Genomic DNA, 25,196 nt, shown 5'->3' on the forward strand with positions numbered 1-25,196 from the left:
TTCTCACTTCACTTTCGTCGCTCCCAAACATGTGATAACAGAAGTATTTTTGGAGCAGAAGGGTGCCTGGCTTTCTTTCAGAACTCTTGCTCAGTTAAGTTCAAATATGGGCAAGTAGTTTATCATGAAATATTTCTGGTGTATTGCCCATTCCCATAAAATTATTTCAAGTGCTAAAGCTACTGTAATTGCTTAGGTCTGTGCATAGAAGACAAATTTAAAATAATTGCACTTCTAAGCGGAATAAATCTGCTTTTTATGTTTGTTGCTTGTAATAGATTTGGTTCAAAGTATTAATATGACAAAGGTTTGCCAGTATTCTGCGGAGGAGCTTCCTCATTTTGTTGCCGGATTGCAATCCTCTTGTGGGCTAAGACAAAAAGTCCATTAATGGTGTGATTGGGATGATTGTGGGACTCAAGAGGCAGCTAATGCTGATGATCAAATGGAATGCGGTTTTGGTGGTGGATAACACTCAAGCGTGGGAAAAGTTTGGTAAGGCCACACACAACCAGTATTGTAGACATTGTGTTCGACCATCGAGGTCCTGCGTAGTAAGGATCGAGCGTTGCTGACCTCCAACTTGAGGAGAGAATATTTCAATAACGTATTAAAGGCGGCTTCCTTTGAGTAAACAAGGTGTGGGAATTTTTTTATTTCCTGTCTCTAGGGTTGAAGTTTCTCATGCTGTCGATAAGTGTCTCAGAAGGTTGAGTGAGGTTAACAGAAGTTTCTAGGTGTCTATGTTTCTACTGTGGAGTCAGGCTCAATTTAGATTAAGTTCAACAAGAAAAATGGACGCATTCCAGTCTTCTGATCCAGTAAAATAGTGATAAACAATGGACTGAAGGTGTTGGACCAGATACAGGTAGGCCTGTCCCATATATCCATCAATAACTTGGTAACTGTAAAAACATTTCAGACCACAAAAACAGGTGGGCAGGCAGACCGACAGACCTACAGACAGACACAAAGAGAGAGAGAGAGAGAGGGAGAGCGAGAAAAACAGAGAGAGAGAAAGCGAGATAGATAGATAGATAGATAGATAGATAGATAGATAGATAGATAGATAGATAGATAGATAGATAGATAGATAGATAGATAGATAGATAGATAGATAGATAGATAGATAGATAGATAGATGGATAGATAGATAGATAGATAGATCAGCGTGTGCCAAAAAAACAAAAATGTGGACTATTTTGAAATATGCGTTTCATTCCCTCAGTTGGTAAGTCAGCAAGTCCCTTAAATGAATACACCCCACCAAGAACTTGAGTACTTTATAATACTGTTTTTTACTCTCTCTCTCTCTCTCTCTCTCTCTCTCTCTCTCTCTCTCTCTCTCTCTCTCTCTCTCTCTCTCTCTCTCTCTCTCTCTCTCTCTCTCTCTCTCTCTCTCTCTCTCTCTCTCTCTCTCTCTCTCTCTCTCTCTTTCTTTGTCTATCTCTCCCTCTCTCCCTCCCTCTCTCTCTCTCTCTCTCTCTCTCTCTCTCTCTCTCTCTCTTCTTTCTCTATCTCTCCCTCTCTCCCTCCTCTCTCTCTCTCTCTCTCTCTCTCTCTCTCAGTCAGTAAGCCGGCAAGTCTGCTCTAATAAAGGCCGCCAAAAAGAAAGATGATGCGACACTACTTTGCGTATTTTCACTTTTGGCGAGTGGTTCTGGTCCCCGTAGTGGCAAATTAAAAGTTAGCAGTTAGAAAGAAATTGTGCCAATGATATGGTGAATGCCAGTCAACAAATGATATTCCTGACTTTTGAGGTTTTTGTGACTTCTAAAGATATGGAACAAAACAACAATGTTCTCAACCAATCAGTATCTGCTGCCAGATCTTGATTAGATGCAAATGTTTCAATTGTACCTTGGGCAACCAGATTCCTTTATTGCTTAACTTTATCAATCTGCCATTTTCAACCTCTACATAATGGAAAATACTGAAATGTTTAGCTTTGAGAATGTGAATCAGAAGCTTCTTATCTAGTACCATTCTCCATATTTAGAAAATGGTGGAATGTCCTCCAGGTTCTGCACCAAGTGGAGTACAGCTAAGACAGTGTGGCCGTGGTCACAAGTGAGGAGAAAGTGGGCCAAGTGACCTGCAGACATATTGGTGATGCAGATAACATGATTCGTTCTCTCAGAAACAGAGTTGCCAATAAATTAAAAAACAATTGAACTGATTCAGATACATAACTAATGCATATATAGCAGCAACAATGGCAGCTTGTTTTCCTTCCTTCTTTATTTTTGTACGGTTATCTGTTGAAAGAAATGTCTTCTATAAAAAAGTACCGCCCCTTATAAATAAAAGATCCATTTTAACTGGGTTGGCTGATAACTCATTGACTGCACAACATAATGTTTTAATAAGACGGTATGTGTCAGAGGATGTCTTATCTGTATGAACTCCTACCCTGAACAAGTCCAGTTAGAAAATTGAGTGATCAATCTTTTCATTTTTTTTCTCATTAGTACTATTTTTTTATTTTATTTTGTATACCTCTCAACTATGATTTTTTTGTTAACTATGCAAAACTAACTAATAAGGAAGACGTTTTGCATTTTTATAAAATAAAAAAAAATTGTGTTTCAGTGTAAATGGTCTTCTGAAATATTAAAATCATTGAATTAATATATTCGTATTTTTGTGTCTTATATTCCTAGAATATATAGTTTGGAAAAAGAACAACTATCATAAATATTATGACACTTCAATGAAGCAAAATTATTTGGCAATTGGGATTTTTTTAAGAATAAAAATTTGTGTTCATTATTTGCAATTTTACTACATCTAGCGTTCAACCCATTAATTAAAACTATGGAAAAAGGATTGGTTAAAATATGCAAAATGATATAATATGGAAGATGACTTGCATTTTTAAGAAAATCATACGATTATTTAATACTGTTGTATTAGACAATTAGCTAATTTTAAGTGCTATTTACCAAAAAAAAAAACGGATTAAGAAATATGTCAATATAAGAAAAACAATACTTCATTCCTATGTTACTGTAAATTCCTTTTTTTACGTATTATAATCGTTCATTAATGTACTTTGAAAATAATTGTTTTATATTTTTGTAGAAAAAGTTAGATACATCATATTATACCTCATTGATTATTTTTACATTTGGACCTCTTTTTTTCCAGTAACACCATCCATCCATGTCAATCGCAGCCTTCTTCTTGGTCCCCTTCCATTTACTTCTGCTCTGTAGATCCTCTTCAACATTCCCTCCTCATCCATCCTCTCCATGTGTCCAAACTAACCTAGTACTCTCTTATCCGCACGCTTGCTCAGTTCCACTACTACTCCAGTTTTGCTTCTCACAATTTCATTTCTCAATCTATCCAATCTTATTACTCCTAACATACTCCTCAAACATTTAATTTCAAAAACAAACTCTGCACCATACAACACAGTCGGCACAATCACACTCTCATACAGTCCTCTCTTAACATCCATACTCATTCTCTTGTTACTCATGACTCTCCTCAGAGCACCCAAAACCTTGCTTCCTTGATTCACTCTGTGCAACACCTCACACTCCATTCCACCAACCGCAGCCACATCACAACCCAAGTACTTAAAGCTTTCAACTTCTACCAGCACCTGTCCATGCAACCTTATTTCCAATGCCATGCCCATTCCATCACGTGAACACTTCATGACCTTACTCTTGACAACATTCACACCTAATTTACGCCTATCACACACTCTTTCAAACTCCATTACAAACCTTCTCAAATTTTCCTCAGAATCGGCCACAGGCGCTTTTTCATCTGCAAACAACAACTGACTTACCTGCCACACCGTTCCACTATTATCCATCATCGCTACACCTCTGCCAAATACTCTTGCATTCACCTCTCTTGCCACACCATCCATGTACACATTAAACAGCCATGGTGACATCACACACCCCTGTCTCACACCAGTCAACACAGGGAACCACTCACTTGTCTCACTCCCTACTCTTACACATGCTCTGCTGTTCACATAAAAACTCTTCAATGCTTCCAACAACTTGCCACCCACTCCATTTATTACCATCACCTGCCACAACGCCTCTCTATCAAACCCGTCTTCCTTTCCTGAAACCACTCTAATCTTCCATCACCATTTCATCCGTTCTTCCTCTCACTCTTTTAATCAACGCCTCTCTAACAACTCTGTCATACGCCTTTTCCAAGTCCATGAAAGCCAAATAAACATCCTTACCTTTTGCAAAATATTTCTCACACACCTGTCATACTGCAAACACCTGATCCACACATCTTCCTTCTTTCCTGAAACCACTCTGCTCCTCCATCATCACCTCATCCATTCTTCCTCACTCTCTTAATCAAGACTCTTCAATACAGCTGAACAAACGGGGAGAACATGCAAACTCCACACGGGGAGGATGTGGTGTCTGGACTTGAACAAACTGAAACCTCTCAAATTGCTACATTTATACTTATCACCTTTACCCTTATACAACGGCACCGTACATGCACTACACCAATCAACAGGAACCACACCACTTAAAAACCATACATTCAACAAGTGTACTAATCAGCCAATCATAGCCATGCCACCTTTCTTAAGGCATTCAGCAATACAACCATCCAACCCAGCTGCCTTCCCCCTTTCATTTCTTTCACTGCCTCTTGCACCTCTCATGTTTCCACAGGCATTACATTAAAATCACCCAACACAGGCATTCTCTCCATATCACCGATCGCCTCGACTCTCACTTCTCTCCCATCCTCCACATTCAGCAACTCCTCAAAATACTCTGCCCATCTGGTCCTGACTGCACTGCCACTAACCAGCAATCTACCGTCCCTATCTTTCACTTTCTCTTCCTTTCCAGACTTGCACTTTTTTACTCTTTTCACTCATTTCCAGAACACTTTTCTCCTTTCCTCAAAGTTCACTCCTATCTTTCAACACCTTTCATCATTTGCTTTCCTTTTTGCTGCTTCAACTACCGCTTTTACCAAACTTTTCTTCACTTTATACCTTTCATACGCATCACCGCACTTTTCTTGCAGCCACTCCTCAAAGGCACATGTCTTTTCTTTCACAGCCCCTGAGACATCATCATTCCGCCATTTACTTCTTTTCCTAATACCTCGACCAACTTTTCTCATTCTAAACACTTCGCTCGCACTCCTCAACACTGCCTCTTTAAACCACTTCCATTCCATTTCCACACTCTCCACTTCTCTTCTACAAATCTGTTCATACTCTTCTCTTATCCTCTCTTTAACTCTCTCTCCTTTTCTGCCTTATTCAACTCTGACATTTTCACCTCTTCCCTCACACCCTTCCTATAACTAGCCCTTCAAGATCCATCTATTCTCAGTTTTCCTTCCACATAAAAATGATCAGCCATACCACTCATTACACCCCTGTATACATGCACATCCAACAATCTGCTTAACATCCCTTTCCTAACCACCACATGATCCATCAGTGCTCTGTCCACCATCTCACCACCATCCACTCTGACAAAAGTATACTTGTTCATGTCCCTCTTTTTAAACAATGTATTTGCAATCACCAATTCATTTTTCACACATAACTCAATCAATTTCTTACCACTCTCATTTCTTCCTGGTACTCCATATCTACCAACCACATTTTCAACTATTCCATCACCCACTCTAGCATTCAGGTCACCTTGAAATACCACTTACCACCCTTCTTTCGCACTTGCCACACATTCGGACAAATCCTTCCAGAACTCATGTCTCTCTTCAGCACTTCTTTCTGAATCTGGTCCATATGCACTTATAAACATCCATATTCTAGCCTTCACTTTAATTGCACCCACATCAATCTGGAAGATATCTCTTTCCACTCCACCAGTTTTTCCTTTGCTTTCTCACTCTCAAGCACAGCCACTCCTTTTCTAGCATGTCCACCGGTAACTTCAGACTTTTTACCATACATATTTCCAAGCTGTAATTTACCCTTTCCTTTCATCTTTGTTTCACTCAAGGCTAACACATCAACCTTCCTTTTAGTCATCATCCTTCCCATCTCATCTTTCTTCCACTTAGTTGCTTTACTTCCAGGGTTTGCGAAACCTTTCGGTCTCCCGTCCCCCCTTTTTTGCCTCTCTGTATTGTGTCCCGTTTCATCTGGAGGGATGAAAGCATGACCAACTTGGGTGCCAAGGTGCTTAACTTGTTTGGTTGTTTGGGCATTTGGGTACGCCATGGTCACATTTTTGTTCATTGCTACTTTTTTAAAATGTGTTTTCTTTGTTTTTGTGTATATATATTTTTTTTTGCGGTCGGTCACCCCTCTCGAGGGATATGACCAGGGTAGATATATAGATAGATTAACTATCATCATATACATATCATTACTATTCTTGATACTTATTTTATCACTTAAAAAAAGCACAATATTTTGGCGATTGGGATTTATATTTCCTAACGAAACTATTTTAATTATTAATATTATCTTAGTTTTAACTTATCTCTACAGAGTGTAAAAATGTTTTTGGAAGATTACTAAAGGCTGATTAATACTGCAGTGTTAGAAAATTTGCTCATTTTAAGTACTATTGTTCTTATTTTACTTGAGTTTTTAAAATTATATATGTGGATTATCATGAACAATGTTGACTAATTGTAATGATTTAATTAAAATATTGTTGAAAGTAGTTTGTCAGATTTTAGTAGAAAAGAAATAGAAAGAAGGTAAATAATAATACTCATCATAATACATGAATTAAACGAAATGATCTGGCACTTATTTATTGTGTTTAATATTATTTTTCATTTCCGTTTATTATTTTGAAATTTTGTTTATTTTAGATTTAACCTATCTTGTCCAATTGATTTAAAAATGGAAACATATGGGACAGGACATATTTCTTTGTAAGATCACTAAATAATAATTAATACTACCTCGTATTTTAATATACCATTTGCTCACTTTATTTACTTATTCTTATTTGATCAGAAAACAGATTTGAATAAGAAAATAATTGCATTATAATAAATATTATCATTAAAGAAATCTTAATGTAGTGTGGTTTTGAGATTAAATCTAAATTAAAATTAAGATGTATTAAGGAAAAACAACGCTCAATAATCATTTTATATTCAAATCTTACCCTCCTAAATGATAATTGTTATTTAATTGTGAGCCTCTAAAAGATCCCCAGCCCTACAGCTCAGGCACACTTTGTTGCCATTAAATTCCCAGTCCTGCCCCAGTGAGAGTATTTTTCTACCAGGTGGCCAATGAATTAAAATGAGTTTGAAACCCCTGCCTTGAAACAAGGACTAACAGACTCAGACACAGTTTCTTACCCTGGGGCCATTACCAAGCTAAACAAACACCCAAGAGAGTGAAAAATAACTGCTGTAACTGTGTTTTGAGAAATGAATTTCAATATTCATTGTTTTACACTTAAATTTTGCAAAGAGTTGCACCATTAAAAAAACCCTCAATAATCGTTTTCTAATCAAATCTCAAATCCTTGAACCAAAATTTTATTGTGAGGTTCTAAAAAGACCTCCAGCCCTGCATCTAAGGCACAGTATTTATGCCATTCATATACTAGTTTGACACCCCTGAAATAAGTTTTATTATAGATAGTTGTTTATGACTTAATTTTACTTAAAATAAGCTATAATCAGACAGGTTCATTGTTATTTCATGCACTTCATAAAACAGGAACAAGAACCAAAGATGATGCTAAAACATGAAACCGCAAGCATGATCTGCGAGACGAGAGGTGGGAGGTATGTAAAAAGGGCTGTCTGTCAGCTCAGACAGTTAGTCTGAGTTTGGACTGCGCCGGAGGAGCACATACGCAATTGTTTTTTTTGACCCAACTACATCAAGTAACTTGGCCAGAGAGTTCTTGAAACTGAATAAACGAGAAGAATTTCTTTGCTTCAATGTGCGTGACAGAGGATTTGTTTCCCATTGTCAAACATATGCCAGATGACCATCCCTGTGCCAACCCTGATTCAGAGCAAGGCTAAGGTAGGTGAGAACTTGTCGCTTCTCCGCTTAAAAGCAATTTCTCACTCCTCGCATGTGGTTTGATTTGCATGGAACGAATTTCTCAATGTCTTGTGAGACTTATTTCTGAGAATGTAATGTGCTTCTGCATTTGTTAGTTTTGAATGGGTAAGAAGTCAATTGTAATCCTTTTTTTTTTTTTTTTTTTTTTTGCTTTACTATCAGGCTTAATGAATCACAGCGTGTTGGGTGTGTTATTGAAAATAAGTAATTAGTTACAGTTACTGTTACTTTATTTTAAAATTAATCCAGTTTCTCTGCAGATTACTGATACCAATAAGTAGAGAATTTATTTGAAATCAACTTTCTATATACAATTACCAGCTATACTGACATAGAAACCTACCTCCTAAAACTGCTTTTAAATAGCCATATACTAAAAGAAATAGCAGAAAATGGGTACAGTAGGACAACCTGTAAAAGCAGTGGACCCTTCAAATTACTTGGCTTGTGCAGATACACTCCATATCCATTTTTTCTATAGTCTTCAAACCGCTCCAAAATATCCTTCTCCATTTTTGGGTACTGTACAATACTTTTTAAAATTCAATCATGTGTATTGCAAAAATAATTTTACAAAAAAACAGACCAGAATTCAGCACACCATAAATTTGTTGCTCATGTTTTCCCATTTGATTTCCTGTTAAGTTGTTTCTTGGATTTATACGGAAGGGGAAATTTCTACATGGAGAGAAATTCAGTATTATCATACTGGGCCAGAGATGGCACCACTATAACTGTTTTCAGTTGTATTGGGCACTTAAATATAATCACCCTAAAGGGATTCCTTTTTTCAGAGCGAGGCATATATGTGACAACTTAAGAGAAGCAAGAGTACTGAAATACCAGAGGACACTATAAATAATAATATGCATTTTTAGAGTACCGTAAAAACCCATAAGTAGTAATGACAATAGTGTTAAAAAATTGTATTAATTATGTGTTACAACAAAAGTAATTGTGCTCCTTTGTAAGGCGTAAGTCCCAACACTGCAAATAACCATGTTTAAAGTTTTGTTTGGTACATTTTTATTCAATTATTATTGTAACTGCATTTTCAATTCTAGCAATAAATCTTAGGCATATCCAATTATTCGTGTCAGGACTTTTAAAGTCAGAATGAAAGTTAAATTATGGACAAGATATACAAGAAGAAGAATCTCTAAACAACTATAAACTATAAATATAACTGTCTTGTGATTAGCTCTTGTTAGCTTGACAGAATGCTCTTTTTATGTCCCAATCTATCTCAGATGTCAGCCAGTCTTTGAATAACCCCTGTTTTGTTTGTCTGTGTTCTGTGCTTGTTTGCCACTCGTTTGTGTTATTGTTACAAAGCGGAATCAAGTGTGGCGGGTCATGAGACCAGAAAAACTGCGAAGCACATGCGCTGATATTTTCCCTGTTATGAACCTGAGTGAAATTAAGTCCATCTGGCAGCCATTTCACAGTTACACTTGCCAAAAGGCATGGGGTATGAGTAGTAAATTAACAGGGGGGGGGGGCAGTTTTATTTTCTTTACATTTTCGAACAATAGAGTAGTTTTGGCCTTTGTATTTTAACTGGCATTATCGGACTAGAGAACGGGCATTTAGCATGATGAATGAGATCAAATGAATGAAATATTGCGTGTCATGATGTCAAACCTCCAAATACTATACAAACAAAAAAGGCGAATGACCAGTTTAGCGTCCTTTCTTTCTACTACTTTTGGTATTCGACCCACCGCGAAGCAATCACAAACAGTACATTACTTCTTGTAGGAAGTACTTTTTTGCTATCAATGAGCATTTGGGTCCTTTTGAAATGTCTAACATACTTTTTTTTACTGAGTAAAAAGCTTTCCAAATAGCAAATGTGCTTTTTTTTTTCCCCGTCAACCTGTATGACTTTATCCAATTTTATATCATCTTGGCTGAAATATTTCAATTGAATTCACTAAAGAATGCGATAAAACATACAATTTTTGGCCTTATGTTAGAAATATTCCCAGTAATTGGATTCCTTCGTTGCATTATCAGTTCTATGGAGAGCTAAGCATTACGTCACACACAACTTCTTCTTCTTGGCAAGATCAATTGCGCAGTTCATTTTTGATTTAAGGCAGGGGTAACAAACTCATTTTAGTTTAGGGCCACATGGTAGCAAAGCTACTTTCACAGGGGCTGGTCTTATAAATTAATAGCATAAAAAGTGTGCCTGAGCTGAAGGGCTGGGGTTCTTTTGGAGCCTTATAGTTAAATAACAATTATAATTCAGGGCTGTAAGATTTGATGACAACTCCTAGCAAAAAGTATAGAATCACCAGTCTTGGGCAAGCCCTCCAACATTTTATCATGTACAAAACACTCAGATCACAAACATGAAACAATCGTAAGGTCATTCCAAAGTGATATTGGCATTCGGAAACATTAAAAGAAATTAAGAAAAAACTTTACAATAGTCAGTACCTGGTACTTTGATAGGGGCCGGTCACACAGCCGTTTGCGGCTGAATCACGGCTACAATGTTGCGTTTTTTTTTTTGTCCGTGGTTGCCCGCGATGGAAAATGCGCAAAATTGGCCAACCCGCTGTTCATCGGTGGTATGCCCGCAAAACAGACGCCGGCGACTGTTCCGCTTCCTCATCGCGTCATTTCTGCGTCATTTTCTCGTGTGGACCCCCTCGCGTGAACGCGCATTCTGCTGCGATCGCTTTTGTTGGAAGCGTGCATTGACGTTGGTGACTTTTTCATCCGCGTTAACAAACGCATTTTGTAGAATACTGTGGTGTCGTGTAATACACTCCCCTTCCTGCGGTGTCGCTGTATACTAATGCGCAGCCTTGTACTTGTGCTTGAGAACTACCGAGGAAGAAGTTAAGTAAACACTCTATGAATGTACTGTCCGTGCCTGTCTCTGAATCCTACTACAACCCTACTACATACACAACATATTGGCGACGAGGATGACTTGGATCGGAATTTCACAACCCCTTGCTTTGCTTGAAACCCCGGGTGAGCCTACGATGTTGTACACCACGTGGATTCAGATGTTCGAAAATTACCTGCTAGCATTGACTGCTAACGAAATGCCGGACAAACGAAAACGCGCACTACTGCTGCACTGTTTAGGCACAGAAGGGCAGAGAATTTTTCTTTCCCTTCCCGACACTGGCACTTCTTACAAATCCGCCTGTGATGCGCTAGAAACCTTTGTACCGAAGATTAATGTCGTTGCTCAGCGTACCAAGTTCCGTCGGCGTGCTCAGAGACCGGGCGAGACCACTGCTCAGTTCATTGCCGCATTGAGGGAATTAATTGCTAACTGTGACTTTGGCACGTTTGCTGATGATATGATTAGGGATCAATTCATTGAGATGTCCTCTTCGAGAATCAGAGAACGCTTGCTTTTGGAAACGGACTTAAAGCTTGACAAAGCAATCGCTATTGCTACACACATCGAATGCGCTATTTCAGAAGCTAATGCTATTGCTCCTGTGCACGTGCCTGACGTTCCTGTGAAGTTCGTGCAACAAAGAGATAAAAGGAATCAGAGCAGTACACATACACAGCGCTCGAGAGATAAAAGGAATCAACACAAAACCTGCTACCGTTGTGGCTCCAACTCTCATCTAGCAAATGACCGCAAATGCCCTGATAAAAATGCAAAATGCAACCAATGTGAAAAAATTGGACATTTTAGTAAAGTGTGCCGCAGCGCAATTCCTACTCGATCAGTGAGAGAAGTTACTGTCCCAGAACTTACTGTGTGTCATGTAGCCCCTACAGCTGCAGTCCCAAAGCGCCTTACGTGTACAGTTGCTCTCCATGCGAATAATGAACAGTCTATTACTACTGACCTGCTTGTGGACACTGCATCAGCAGTCTCAATTCTGCCAGAGAGAATTTACAGACAATCATTCATGCACTTGCCTCTCTCAAAGCCTACTGTACGTCTGGTGACCTACATGAAGAAGCCAATTCCAGTGTTGGGCTGTCTTCAACTTACTGCTACATACTGCAACCAGAGTGCACATACTGACTTCTACATAGTTCCTGACGGTACTCCACTACTGGGAATGGACCTGTTCACTGCACTTCGCCTCCACATACAAGATGGGCAGATTACAACACCTGCTGCATCGGAGATGAGTCACATTGTCAACACTACAAATGCTTTAGGCGTTGCTACAGGTTTTATACACAAAGTTAAAGTGCGTGCAGACCTCCCTCCAGTCCAGCAAAAGCTACACAGACTCCCATATGCCGTGCGTGACAAGGTGTCAGAGGAGCTGACGAAACTGGAAAATGATGGCATCATGGAGATGGTGGCTGCTGTGTCTCCTGATTTTGCTGCAGTCACTGCTGATGAGCTCTCCAGTGCATGTGAGGAATGTCCAGTGCAACAGAAGGTGCGACACTACATGCAGAAGGGATGGCCTCGTACTGCAAAAGGCCTTGACCCCCTCATCGTGCCCTACTTCCGTGTGCAAAATGAGCTTGCCTTGCAGAACAGTGTCATTGTGCGTGGCACTCATCGTGTTGTGAAACCACAACAGCTACAGGAAAAAATGATTCAACTTGCTCATGCTACACACCAAGGGATCGTCCGCACAAAACAAAGACTGAGAGACTTGTACTGGTGGCCTGGAATGGATTCTCACGTTGAGCTCGCCATCAAATCATGCACCACCTGCTTGCATCTTGACAAAACCGCAACCACACGTACTGCACCATTACAGCCTGTGCCTACCCCAACTGCTGCCTGGGAAAAGGTTGCTGTGGACATTGTTGGTCCTATTCACTCTGCGCCTGCTGATTGCCGCTTCGCCATCACCCTCATTGACTATTACAGCCAATGGCCTGAGATTGCCTTCTGCTCAAATGTTACTTCTGCCTCTGTTATGACTTTTCTTTCCATTGTGTTTAGCAGAGAAGGTAATCCACAGGAAATTGTTACTGACAATGGCCCTCAGTTCGTGTCGACTGAGTTTGAAGCATTCCTTAGTGACAGGAACATCACACACAGTCGCAGCTCTGTGTACTACCCACAAGCCAACGGTGAAATTGAGCGTTTTAACAGAGTCTTCAAGGACTGTCTACAAACAGCCAACATCGAAGGTAAACCACTGAAAACCTTCTTCACTGAGTTTTTACAGACTTACAGAGCTACACCACATGCCGTGACTTCAGTATCCCCCGCTGAACTGTTGCATGGTAGACCACTGGATACAAAGCTTCACATCACAGGTCTTCACTCCATGCGTCCCACTGCTGACAAAGGCAACATGCTACAAAACATACAAAACAAACAACGGAAGTCCAAACGATACACCGACAAACGTCGCGGTGCAAAATCACCCAGCTTCCAGATTGGCTCTGCGGTTCGCATCCGCAAACCTGGAATCATTGCCAAAGGACACTCAAAGTTCACCAAGCCACTGACAGTGGTAGCCCAAAAGGGTCCAGCCACTTACCTGCTGTCTGATGGAAAGGTGTGGAATGCTTTCCACCTTGCCCATTCTTCCACCTGTGCTGCTGCTTCAGCGCAACAGCCTGCTGATGCTGATGCTTGCCTCCTGCCAAGCAACCAAGGTGCTGAGCCACCTGAAACTGAAACTGTTCCCTCACCACATCCCTCTCCTAGTGCACCGAGAATACGACATGCTCCTGCATGGCTTCAAGATTATGTGACTTAAAAAAAAGATACAGAAAAGATGTGGTGATGTTTAAAAAAAAAAAAAAGTCATGATGAATGTTCATTGTTTAAAAAAATTGTCATGTTTGTTTATGATGTGATCTTCATACAGTCTGCTTAAGTTTACAAGGTTTACACACTTTTGCTTACCGATATTGACAGTATAGTTCCTTACGTTATTGCTTACCTTTGATAAATATTTACCTCTAATCTGGTAATGAATATTGAAATGTATGTTTTCTATGAGCTCATACTTACCGAAGAGTTATTGCGTGTTTCAGATTAATGCTACGGTTTGTGTCCTATTCTAACAAAAAGGGAATATGTGGTGTCGTGTAATACACTCCCCTTCCTGCGGTGTCGCTGTATACTAATGCGCAGCCTTGTACTTGTGCTTGAGAACTACCGAGGAAGAAGTTAAGTAAACACTCTATGAATGTACCGTCCGTGCCTGTCTCTGAATCCTACTACAACCCTACTACATACACAACAAATACGATCGCACTTTATTGTTTAAATAAACGCGTTATATAGACAAGGATCCCCCAATTGTTATAATTAGCTCGCTTTATTGTTTTAATAAGCGTTTTATATAAAATATGATCGCTTTTGTTGGAAGCGCAGCAGAATGCGCGTTCACGCGAGGGGGGGAGGATTTATATACGGTGTGCATTACCGTTCGATTACGTTCACAACAAAAACAAAGACGGAATGGTTTAAGTTGTATTACATTCCCAACAAATGCAAGACAGTGGTTTTGGTTATATGTTCGCCATTACATTCCCTAAAAGTGAGATAAAACGAGGTAAAAGTGGTTGTAGTAGCGAGGGGATGCAAATCTCGGCACGGATGTATTTCTCGGCATAACACCGGGCTGTAGAAATCATAACCGCTCAAGACACAGTCCCGTGAAGATCAAGATTTCAAGCTATGGCGTCATTTTTATTTTATTATCTTGAAAAGAAATGTCAAGAAATAAAAATGGATTAAGACGAGGTCACTACGCTGACGGGGATCCATGTTCACCCCCTTGACGTCTCGAGCACAACTGACGTGTGCTCGGCAAATCGCGCTGTATATACGCGGAGAAAGGCGTTTGACTGTCACACGCGTAACACGCTAATTTCACGTAATAACACCGCAATACAGGCGCAGAACATGCTATTACCATGCTCCACCCACGATTACCCGCTGAAATTTCCCGTCCTACCGATGTGTAACCACCCCCTGGCCGCGGCCATAGCACGTCATTTCCGCGTCATTACCTCGTGTTGACCATGTGTGCGGCACGCGGTTTAACACGTGCTCAAACTTTTGAGCAGCTCAAAACTTTTTCGCGCGGCCAACCGCGTGTGAATTTCCGACCGCGAGTAAAACATTGCTGTATCTCGTCTATATGGCGGTCTCAAAACGTCCAACAGCGCCCAACAGCGTCTGCTTCATGGCCAGAAATTTCTGGCCGTGGTTCAGCCTCGATACGCTCGTGAAAGGCTGTGTACCCGCGCTCTGAAGAATTGAGCAGCAAGAATTTACGACTGCGTGATAAGCACTGCTGTATCTCGTCTGAATGGCGATCTCAGAGCGTCCAATAGCGTCCGCCTCAAAGGCAGAAATTTCTGGCCGTGATTCAGCCGCAAATGTCTGTGTGACCGGCCCCATAGGGCAAGAGCAGGGAAATAATATGGAATGACTCAATTCAGAGGAAAAAATAAATTACAATCTGTGTATTGAGTAGAAAACAAGGATACAACCATTCAACTTCTTTTCCGTAATTGGGCACCTGGCTTAGATTAAGTCTGCTCGTTAGTCAGCAGTTAAAAACAGTGTAGTTGTCACACCTTGAAGGGCTCACGGACTAAGTGGAATGACAAGAATTGTGGATCCAACAAGAGAAAGGTCTCTTGTGACTAATGACAGGATCATCAAACTTCTTGAACGAGGTTACTCTACTCGTAAGGTTGCCAAAGATGTGGGCTGTTCACAGTCAGCCGTATCGAAGATTCGGACCAAGTTCAAACAGCATGGGAAGGTTGTTAAAGTCAAGCATACTAGTTGGCCAAGGAAGACATGTAGGCGTCAAGACAAGCAACTGAAGGCCATATGTCTTGAAAACAGAAAATGCACAACAAGATAAATGAAGAGGAAATGGTAGGAAGTTGGAGTCAATGTATGTGACAGAACTGTCCAAAATTGCCTAAATGAAACAGGATTTTCATTTAGAAAACCTAAAAGGAAACCATTGTTGAAGCTTAAACACAAAACAGCAAGACTGCAATGGGCTAAGAAGAAGCATTCATGGACTGTGGATAACTGAATGATGGTTATCTTCAGTGATGAGTAACAAATCTGGATTGAACCAGATAATGATGCTGAAATTTTTGTTTGGTGCTGTTCCGGTAATATTTACAATGGGGACTGCCTAGAGAAAACATCAAAATTCCCACAGTCCTTAATGAAGTCGGGCTGCATGTCAGGCAAAGTCACTGGGGAGGTGGCTGCTGTCAAATTTGCAATAAATGCAAGTTTACATTGACATTTTGGACAAATTTTCCAAGATGACAATGCATCATGCCACGGAGCAAAAGCAGTGAAAGCATTCTTTTGAGAAAGACAATGAGTCTCCAAGTCAATGTCATTGACTGCAAATAGCCCAGATCTCAACCCATTTGAAAACCTGTGGTGGAAATGGAAAAAAATGGCCATTGCAAGGCTCTGACCTGCAAAGATAATCTGGCAACTGCAATCAAAAAGAGTTGGCACCAGATTGATGATGAATACTGTTAGTCACTCATCAAGTCTATGCCTCAGAGACTGCAAGCTGTCATAAAACCGAAGGTGGTGCAACTAAATACTAGTGATATGTTTTGATTGTTATTTCTTTGTCTGTTTTTCATGATTCATTATTTATATCCCTGCACTGCTCTATAAAAATAACATTTACTGACCATTGCAATGTTTTTTCTTAATTTATTTTAGTGTTTCTGAATGCCAATATGTTGCTCTTTGAAATGACCATACGATTGTTTCATGTTTGTGATCTACAGAATAAAATGTCTGAGTAAGTGCTTGCCGAGACTGGTGATTCCATACTTTTTGCTCGGAGTTGTGTAAAGTGACCAATGAGTGTTTTTTTTCCTCAAAATGTTGTTCCCTCACTAACAATTAATCTAAGTGGTGTTTATCAACTATGATTTTGTAAAAACAAAAAAGAACAAATCGGGGAAAGTCATGCAAACAGGGAAAATGACATCGATAGCAAACAATCAGAAATGTAAATGCAAATTTTTAAATTATTAATTTTACGATTTAAAAGACTTTTTCTGCTTTGTATTTATTTATTTTTATAAAGAAAATGTTTTTTACAAATTTGGGAACTTTGCTTTTAGAATTCATATCTATAATACAGGGCAGCACGGCGGCGCAGTGGTTAGCGCGTGTGCGGCGCAGTTCTAAGGTCTTGGGAACCTCGTGTGTGGGTTCAAATCCAGCTACCGGACTTCCTGTGCAGAGTTTGTATGTTCATCCCGGGCTTGCGTGGGTTTCCTCCGGGTACTCCGGTTTCCTCCCACATTCCAAAGACATGCATTTCAGGTGGATTGGCCGGTCCAAATTGTCCCTAGGTGTGAATAAGCGAGTTGTCTGTCCCCGTGTGCCATGCGATTGGCTGGCAACCAGTTCAGGGTGTCCCCTGCCCACTGCCCGATGATTGCTGGGATGGGCTCCAGCACCCTTGCAACCCTACTGAGGATAAGCAGTGCAGCTAATGAGATGAGATGAAATCTATAATACAAAGAAGCTAAAACTCCTGCGAAGACACACAGTTGCTATTTCTTAATTAAGTTTTTTTTTTAACCGACATTTCATCACTGGGGATAACAAGTGTGTGACACATCTATCCTCTACACGTGAGTTCAATTGCCATATATCGTGTGTCCATGACTTCAATTTCAAATAAAACAACATCAGTAAGGATGTTTCCTCAAATGTTCTCTGTTTGATAAATGATAGTCAGTAGATACAGGTACAGCGGGTGGGTTACTCTGGGAGTGGTGCATGGCTTTGGCGACATCCATTGGTCGTATCTACAAATACAGGTCATTATTTAGCGTGATTCTGCTCATTTTTTTCTTGAGCTTGACTCAGCATTAAATCTGTTAAGGGGCCTGATCCGGTCAGAGGCAGTGTTCCCTCTAAGCTGCGCGCGTGCGCAATTGCGCACTGCTCGCACATTCTCAGCGCACAAGAAAATCTAGCCAGCGCACCAAAATGAGGGCTCTAAATTAATTATTAAGAAGCGACTTAAGTCAAAGTTACAGTGCATGAAGGTAAAAATACACGTGTTCCCCTGACGTTGTGTCCTAAATGCGATATTTTGAAGTCGAACAAAGTTGAGTAAAGTTAGTAGAGTATGTCGAGAACCGGCTTCTTCTGCTCGGCTCACTAAAAAGGAACCGGCTCTTTCGGGTCCTATCGGGTCTTCGGGTTGTTTTTGCTTCTTTAATCCCAACATGACCAAATATTTTGTAAAATTATGCACAAAATGACTTAAAGGAAGGGGGAATAGAACAAAAAAGAAAAGAATACCAAATTGAAAAAGTAGTGAAAAGCTGAGAAAAAAAGAAACAAAAGGAAGAGAAAAAAAGAAGGAAAAATTTAGAAAAAAAAGCCAGAAAAAAAGAAATGAAAGAAATTTAGGAAAAAAGGAAATAGAGAACAAAAAGAAAAAGGTAGCAGCTCGGAAAAAATAAACACAATGAGATTTTTTTTAAAAGAATTAAAAAGAAAGTTGAAAAAAAACACCGAAAAAAGAATAAAAAGTTTGTGTTGCATTCAAATAATTTCCAATTATATCAAGTGAATCTTGTTGCCAACATTGTACTTCCACTAAAAAATGTGATTAAGTACAGTTCTGTATATTACAACCGACTAAATAAGCCCCCAAAAATGTTAATATTATGCAACAAAATATATCAGGAAATAAAAAAAATGGATATCTTGTGAAAGAATTGTAAGAACAAATGACATTTGTAGGCCGTACAACCTTTGCAATAGTACATGAGTCAATTCGTTCAAAAGAGAAATGTCAAGTTTTGGACATGTTTGATAATTAATAATCTTGCCACACTTGGGATTATGGTGGCTCACTGTAGTTTCAAGCGTTGCTCACCGACTTTGTGTGAACGCTCAGATCCGTGGAAAATTAGAGGGAACATTGGTCAGAGGCCTTATTTTTGACACCCCTGTTCTAAGACATAAGCAGCGTTGGCCAGACAGTAGCAGCTTTAAGATGTGGAGGCCGGAGGAAGTGATAAGATTCCTTTATAACTTTGGTGGCCCTGCTGCAGTAACACGAGCCAGCCATGTTCTCCTGACTAGGCAGACAACAGCCCTTGATTTTCTCAGCTCTTTTGATGATACTTTGGGTTTTTCTGTCTGGAGCGCATAGCATACCATACTGGTAAGTATGCTCTAAATGCTGGCTCTGTATAAGAAGAAATAAATTCCCCAAGATAAAAATCATTAGATTTTTGGGTGCAAAATACGATATTTGAGTTTGACCTGTACACATTTTATTCACCAGGGATTGACAGCTCTCAATTTCATCAAAGCTGGAAACAGACAAAAAATGTAGCGGTACAGTGCGCTATCCCAGACAGCGTGTTGGCAGAAAAAGGTTTGCCCCCCACCAGGAGAAATGTCATAGCTAGTGGCTGGAGATTTCCCGGAAATTTATGGCGGTCATAATGGAGTAATGCAAAAAATTAGGATCCTTTTTTCTTAGAACAAAAGTCTATGGACCTCTCTGACATAGGATGTTGTTTTGTTAATAAAAAATGAGTTTTACGTCGGAAGCTGTAGCTGCCAAGGACGCTGATAAAAAATAATCCGCTATTGCCGTGTAATATGTTTTGCTCACATACCTTGAATTCAGATTTGGAAAGAATGTACTTGACTTAAATCAAAAGAAAAAAAATCGTGCTTTCAGCCCATAGGTCCTGAATTAATGTGTTTTGTCAGCATACCACAAATATGTAAAAGGCAAATGAACAACGAAACATTTTTTATCGATATGGAGTGTCAAAGTTGAAAACTTTGGAGCATTTCTCATGTTTGGGTTACCCAAACATGACTCAGTATGCTTGTTTGCCGTTGAAGTAATTCAATTTCTCTCAATTGCCTCTAATCACTGCCATTTATCTCCATTTTTCTAAATATAGACAATTTGAAAAAGCTGTGGAATAGATTATATGAGATTTTACAAAAGTATACGACAACTTAATTTTTTTTAGGTTGTTTACTTTTCCATGAATCCAAAATACAAAATTAGCCTTCACACAAATGCCATATGATTGAAGTACAACTAAAAAGGATGCATCGAATTGGGTAAGACTAGCAAATTAAAAACCAAAAAACTCAGAGAAATTAGACCGTTTATCCGTTAGAGTAGACGGCGGACATCTATTATGTCAAGTTCGGCAATATTTATTTTATCTTCATTTGAAAAATTCTGGAAATGACAAAAAAAACGTCTTTTTTTTTTAGGTGTTTAAGGAATGCAACTGGACTCGCCCATATCCTATTTGGTGTTAGTGAGATAAGCAAGTAGAGTCATTAGAGCAGGGGCCTCCAACGGGCTGCCTGTGGGCACCAGGGTGCCCCCTAAGGACCGCTGAGGTGCCCGTGGACCTGTTCCTAAAAATGCTCACTAGGGCTGGGTCATTATTATTTCCTAATAAATGTTTGATTTTTTTTTGTCGTTGATTGAGTGAATTTAACCCTAGTAACCTGGTAATAACATAGTAACAACATACCAGTAGTAATAACAAGATAAGTTTCTTTTTTTTACAAATACATATCACACCAGGTTCCCTTTGAGCTAATTATGGTAATAACAAAATGTAGCCCTTTGTTTATGTTGGTGATCCCTGCATTAGAATATGCAAAACGAAATACATATCGTTTAAATATTTTCTAATTATATTATAACATGTTTCACTACTTTATTAGAAAAGATTTGATACGGTAAATTGCAATCCAAAATGATGCAAATTCCATGCATTGTTTCGGTTAGCTTCATAAAAATGTAATTACTTAAAATAGGAAAAACATTTTTTTAAAAAACACAGGCAATTATTGGCATTATCTTACAGATACAACTCCATTGGACACACATATTTCCTGGTAGAAGTGCAGATATAGGAAAGTAGAGTCTTGAAAGTTTAGATCTAGACTATCATATAAATACAGAACTGTGTGTGTGTTTGTGTGTGTGTGTGTGTGTGTGTGTGTCCATGTGCGTCTGCGTGTGTGAGTGTGTGTCTGTGTGTGTTTTCGTATGTGGCCTATGCGCTCAGAAACAGCTGAACTGATTTTTTTGAAAATTTACACAGTAGTTCTTTAGGCCTCTGTGAGTGTCTTTAGCTAGGTTCCATGTTAAGGCACCCCAAATAAATACCAACCAAATCCATAAGCATCTGCTTTAGTGTACAAGCGGCTCTGGAGCTGCATGTGGTCACACTGCTCTTTGGCTTTGTGGCAATTTTTCAACAAACCACGGCCACCTTGCTTAAGTAGAACACCCTACCAGAATGCTTGTATGCTGTAAACACAAGAAAAATGTAATACAAATTAACTTTTTTCAGTTATCTATATATATTTTAATTATATTTTAACATATATCACTGCTACAATTTAGAATTTGATTCATAATTAAGAAAAATGATGCTATACGGTAGTTGGCAATCAGAAGCTATGCTACGAAAGTTTTATATGTCCGAGCTTAGTAAAAACATACTTTCTTAAGATTCAACTTTTTTTTTTTACAAAACACAAACCGGTTATCTGTATTGTGCTGTGCAACCAGCATAACGAGTGCTCAAAAGTACAAGGGAGAATACAAACTACGGAGACTCAAAGTGACCAAAAGCGAAACATTTCTTCTTTCGACTTGCTTTTTGTGAGTTTTTTTGTTTTTGTTTTGGGTACCCATAGCAACAAGATGGTCGACAATTATGTCGGCTCCCTCTAGGGGAGGCTTGAATTATGTCAAATAAACGATGTTGGGAATAACGCTGTATGCAACTTTCGGTGATTCTGTGTTGTTGACTTTAAATTTGGTGAGCATAAAAAGGATAATACGGCATTTCAATTTTTTTGTAAATTTATGAGTTCACGTGCAATCAATAATAATAAAATGTCTGTCAGTTCTTCTCTATTCAACTGACTCAATCATGCTCAGAAACTTTATATTTCTTGGACGTTCAACTTAAGTAACGGAAATAGTTACTTTCCCTGGTAGCTAGTTACATCTACTTTAGGGTAATTCAGTTACTAACGCAGTTACTTTTAGGAAGAAGCAGTGAGTAGTAACGTGCCCAACACGGAAAACAAATGCAAATTCATCAATCTACTTTTTACTCAATCTGTTTTAAATATGCACTTTTATATGATAGTTGGCGTGTTTCTGCATATTTCTTTTAGACAATAGTTTGTTTTTTTAATGAATGTAGTTTTTTCACCACTTAGCGGTGCAAATAATATACACTGTCCCTTTAAGAGATGCAACTCTATTAAACCTGCATATTTCGATGATAGAAGTAAGCATGATAAGGAGTCTCGTGAAAATATGGTGTAAAAGCTGTACAAAAAAAGAGATAATTTTTAACGCATTAGAAAAGAATGTTGCAAATTCTAAGGATTATTTTTTCATTTTACTATTTTTCCTCTCTGTTACCCCAGGATTTGTTTGTGGTGTGTAATATGCTGTAACTTGTCAAAACGTTTTTAATAAAACATTACATTTTCACATGAAAAACTGCATAATGAGTCCATTAACTTAAGTCCCCATGTGCGGTCTTGACCTCAACGGTCCAATTGGAGAGGCATGTTGTCTTGGCAGAGAACAACTGTCTCTGGTCCTTTTGTGTAAATATGAGTTTGAAATCATCTGGCAGAATACACACAATGCAAGTATCGGTAAATAGTTTAATCGTGCTGATTCATGCCACATTTTATTCTGTATCTAGCAATGAGACATTGGCAGAGAACAAGTCAGGCCAGATGTATTGAAAAAACAGCTTTATTGTAAAAATGAATTGATCGCACATGCAGCAAAAACATTTTAATGGTGCTTAAATGGACAGTGTGACAGTGTAATATTTGGGCCTGCTAGTGGAACAAAAAAACCTTCTCTCGGTAGAAAAAAAAATAAAAATAATATTAATGTGAATAATGGGCAAAAATACATAAACTATCATACCAATATTATTTTTTTTATAAATAATCATGGGTTGAGTAATCTGTATTTCTTCAACATAGCTGAATCTATTCTTAGTAATCGCCAACATGTTTTTCCAGCATCATGCTGTGGTCATTTGGCAATTTTTTATACAACTCAGGGCTATCTAGTGGTCAAAAAATTCCCAATGAACCTTTGAGGTAATTCAATTTCAATTTAATTCAATATGAGTGTACTTATTGACCAAAACACTATTTGGTTCCGCAGACCAAGTCTAGAGTCAACCCGAAAGTATTTAGGACCTAACTAAGTTTAGTGTCGAATGCTCATTATTGGTATTGATGAAGTTTCTCGTGACCTTACTACTGAGTTTATTGGCAATGTTCCTCAAAGCTTGAACGCAACTTTCATTCTATCAACTCACATAATTAACTTTACTAACTACTAGGAAACCAGTTCCAAGAACACAATGTCAATTCTGATAGTGTGCCTACAGTCCATTTTTGTCCGCCTGATACTAAAACAAGAGTTTCCAGAAATCAGCACGTATACTGTACAGAAGGATTTGTGACAGTAGTCGTAATTTTACGCTTCAAGTGTCTGACAGACACAGCAGTACACTGGCATGACTTATCTGGTTCTCACATGATTTGCTGCACTGATTGACAGCAAAGCCATTTTCAAAAGGACTATAAATGTTTTCGTTTACTGGCTAACAATGGATTCATTTTTACAGTCATTTAGAGATAAATCTCTGAATGCAAAGTCAGTTTTCTTTTGCGAATGCTGCTGTGTCATTTTCAGGGAGTGGTTGACTAAATACAGATTTTTTGGGGGATTTCTGTAAGATGGCGTTTGAGTTAAAGTTGAGATCTCAATAAATGTTGCTAATTGATTGTTTTGAGAAAGTCCAGAACACACATGTTTCGCGTTGTTTGTTGTGAGGTTGTAGTTGTATCTTCCCAAAGAGCTAGTAGGTCACATCAACTCGACTTAAAACTATCTCCAATTCCATGAACAGTTTGTCTTGTGCAGCTTAGATGTCTTTAAAATACAAATTTCATTTTGAGATATTATTCAACTCATTTTTTCCTGTTCAAATTATCTTCATTAAAACAGCATTGGATAAAGATCAATAACAGATTGCCTTTGGAAAAGCCTTGAAATGTGATCAGCTCCTTGCGAGAGTTCTTAGCAACTGAGATGTCATTCTCATCTAAAAGAGAAAAAGAGAATTTAGCCCCCGTCTGTGATGGATTAAAAAGCTGAATGATGATGCTGAGCTTAATCGTCACAGAAGAATGTGCAAAAGGTTGCCAATCTTCATTTACTGATTTATTTATTTTTTGCGGCGCTTCAGCCTCTATTTGTAGGAATGATAATAAGGTTACACAATTAAAATCTGCAAAACTGAACTGGAACAAATAAATGATTAAAGCTAAGTCTCAATTTTCTATCTTAAGAGTCCAATTACAAACCAATATAATGCATTTTATGGTGTATTTTAACACACAAGTCAACCCAAATGTCTATAATTTGTTCATTTTTTTCCACAATTGTCAAAATGCATGATTCCAGTTATGATTGAGATTGACCTGCTATGTCCGTTTAAGGGGGTTCGGCATTTTGTTACTCGTATGGTTCGTTAGTGCTTCAGTGGAACTATGATTGATTGCTAACTGAGCAATGGATGATTAGTAATAATAGTAAAAAAAACATCATCCCTTGGGATGGAGGAAACGAGGTTGATATTAACCCTAAACTCAAAATTAATGAGGTTACTGTGTTTAGGTTAAAGGGGAGGCCATTTTTAAAATGGATTGTTTGTTTCAGTTGTTATTTGATGAGTTCACAGGTCAATAGAACCTTAAATTGAGAAGAAAAGACACCAATTAGTTTTGAGCATGTAAGGAAGTACAGGAAAAGACTTTACAAACCCTAAAGATGTAAATATCCACCCTGTTCTAAGAGTCATCAACTAAGTCCTTTCTTTTTGTTAAAACCTCCTAAACCTCTAAATCAAAGAACAGCAACATGATTGCCAAACAGTGACTATGAAGGGAACAGTGCGCAATCACTGTGAGAAAAAAAAACCTGGCAATATAAGTACTCTTCTTAGCAGGTGATCAATAGTCAAAATAAAACAAAGTCCGCGGGAGGAAGCTGAGTAAAACTGTAACCCTAATTTCATATAAACATGAAACGATTTTTTTAATCCCTTTCCTATTAGCTGTTTT

At 38.7% G+C, this 25,196-nt stretch overlaps 1 protein-coding gene across 4 annotated transcripts in view; it reads left to right on the plus strand.

The window, feature by feature from the left end:
- Nucleotides 1-7,805: 7,805 nt before the first annotated feature.
- The window catches only part of csf1b (colony stimulating factor 1b (macrophage)), a 39,512-nt gene continuing 22,121 nt past the window's right edge, over nt 7,806-25,196 (plus strand). For all 4 annotated transcript variants that reach the window (XM_088332490.1, XM_088332491.1, XM_088332493.1 and 1 more), the window contains exon 1: nt 7,806-8,002. In XM_088332490.1, the coding sequence (XP_088188616.1) occupies nt 7,961-8,002 (42 nt within the window). In that variant the 5' untranslated portion in view covers nt 7,806-7,960. The remainder of the gene's footprint in view (nt 8,003-25,196) is intronic.

The sequence above is a fragment of the Urocampus carinirostris genome, chromosome 3 (assembly GCF_059441175.1).
Source record: "Urocampus carinirostris isolate Australia breed hairy pipefish chromosome 3, RoL_Ucar_1.0, whole genome shotgun sequence".
Taxonomy (NCBI): domain Eukaryota; kingdom Metazoa; phylum Chordata; class Actinopteri; order Syngnathiformes; family Syngnathidae; genus Urocampus; species Urocampus carinirostris.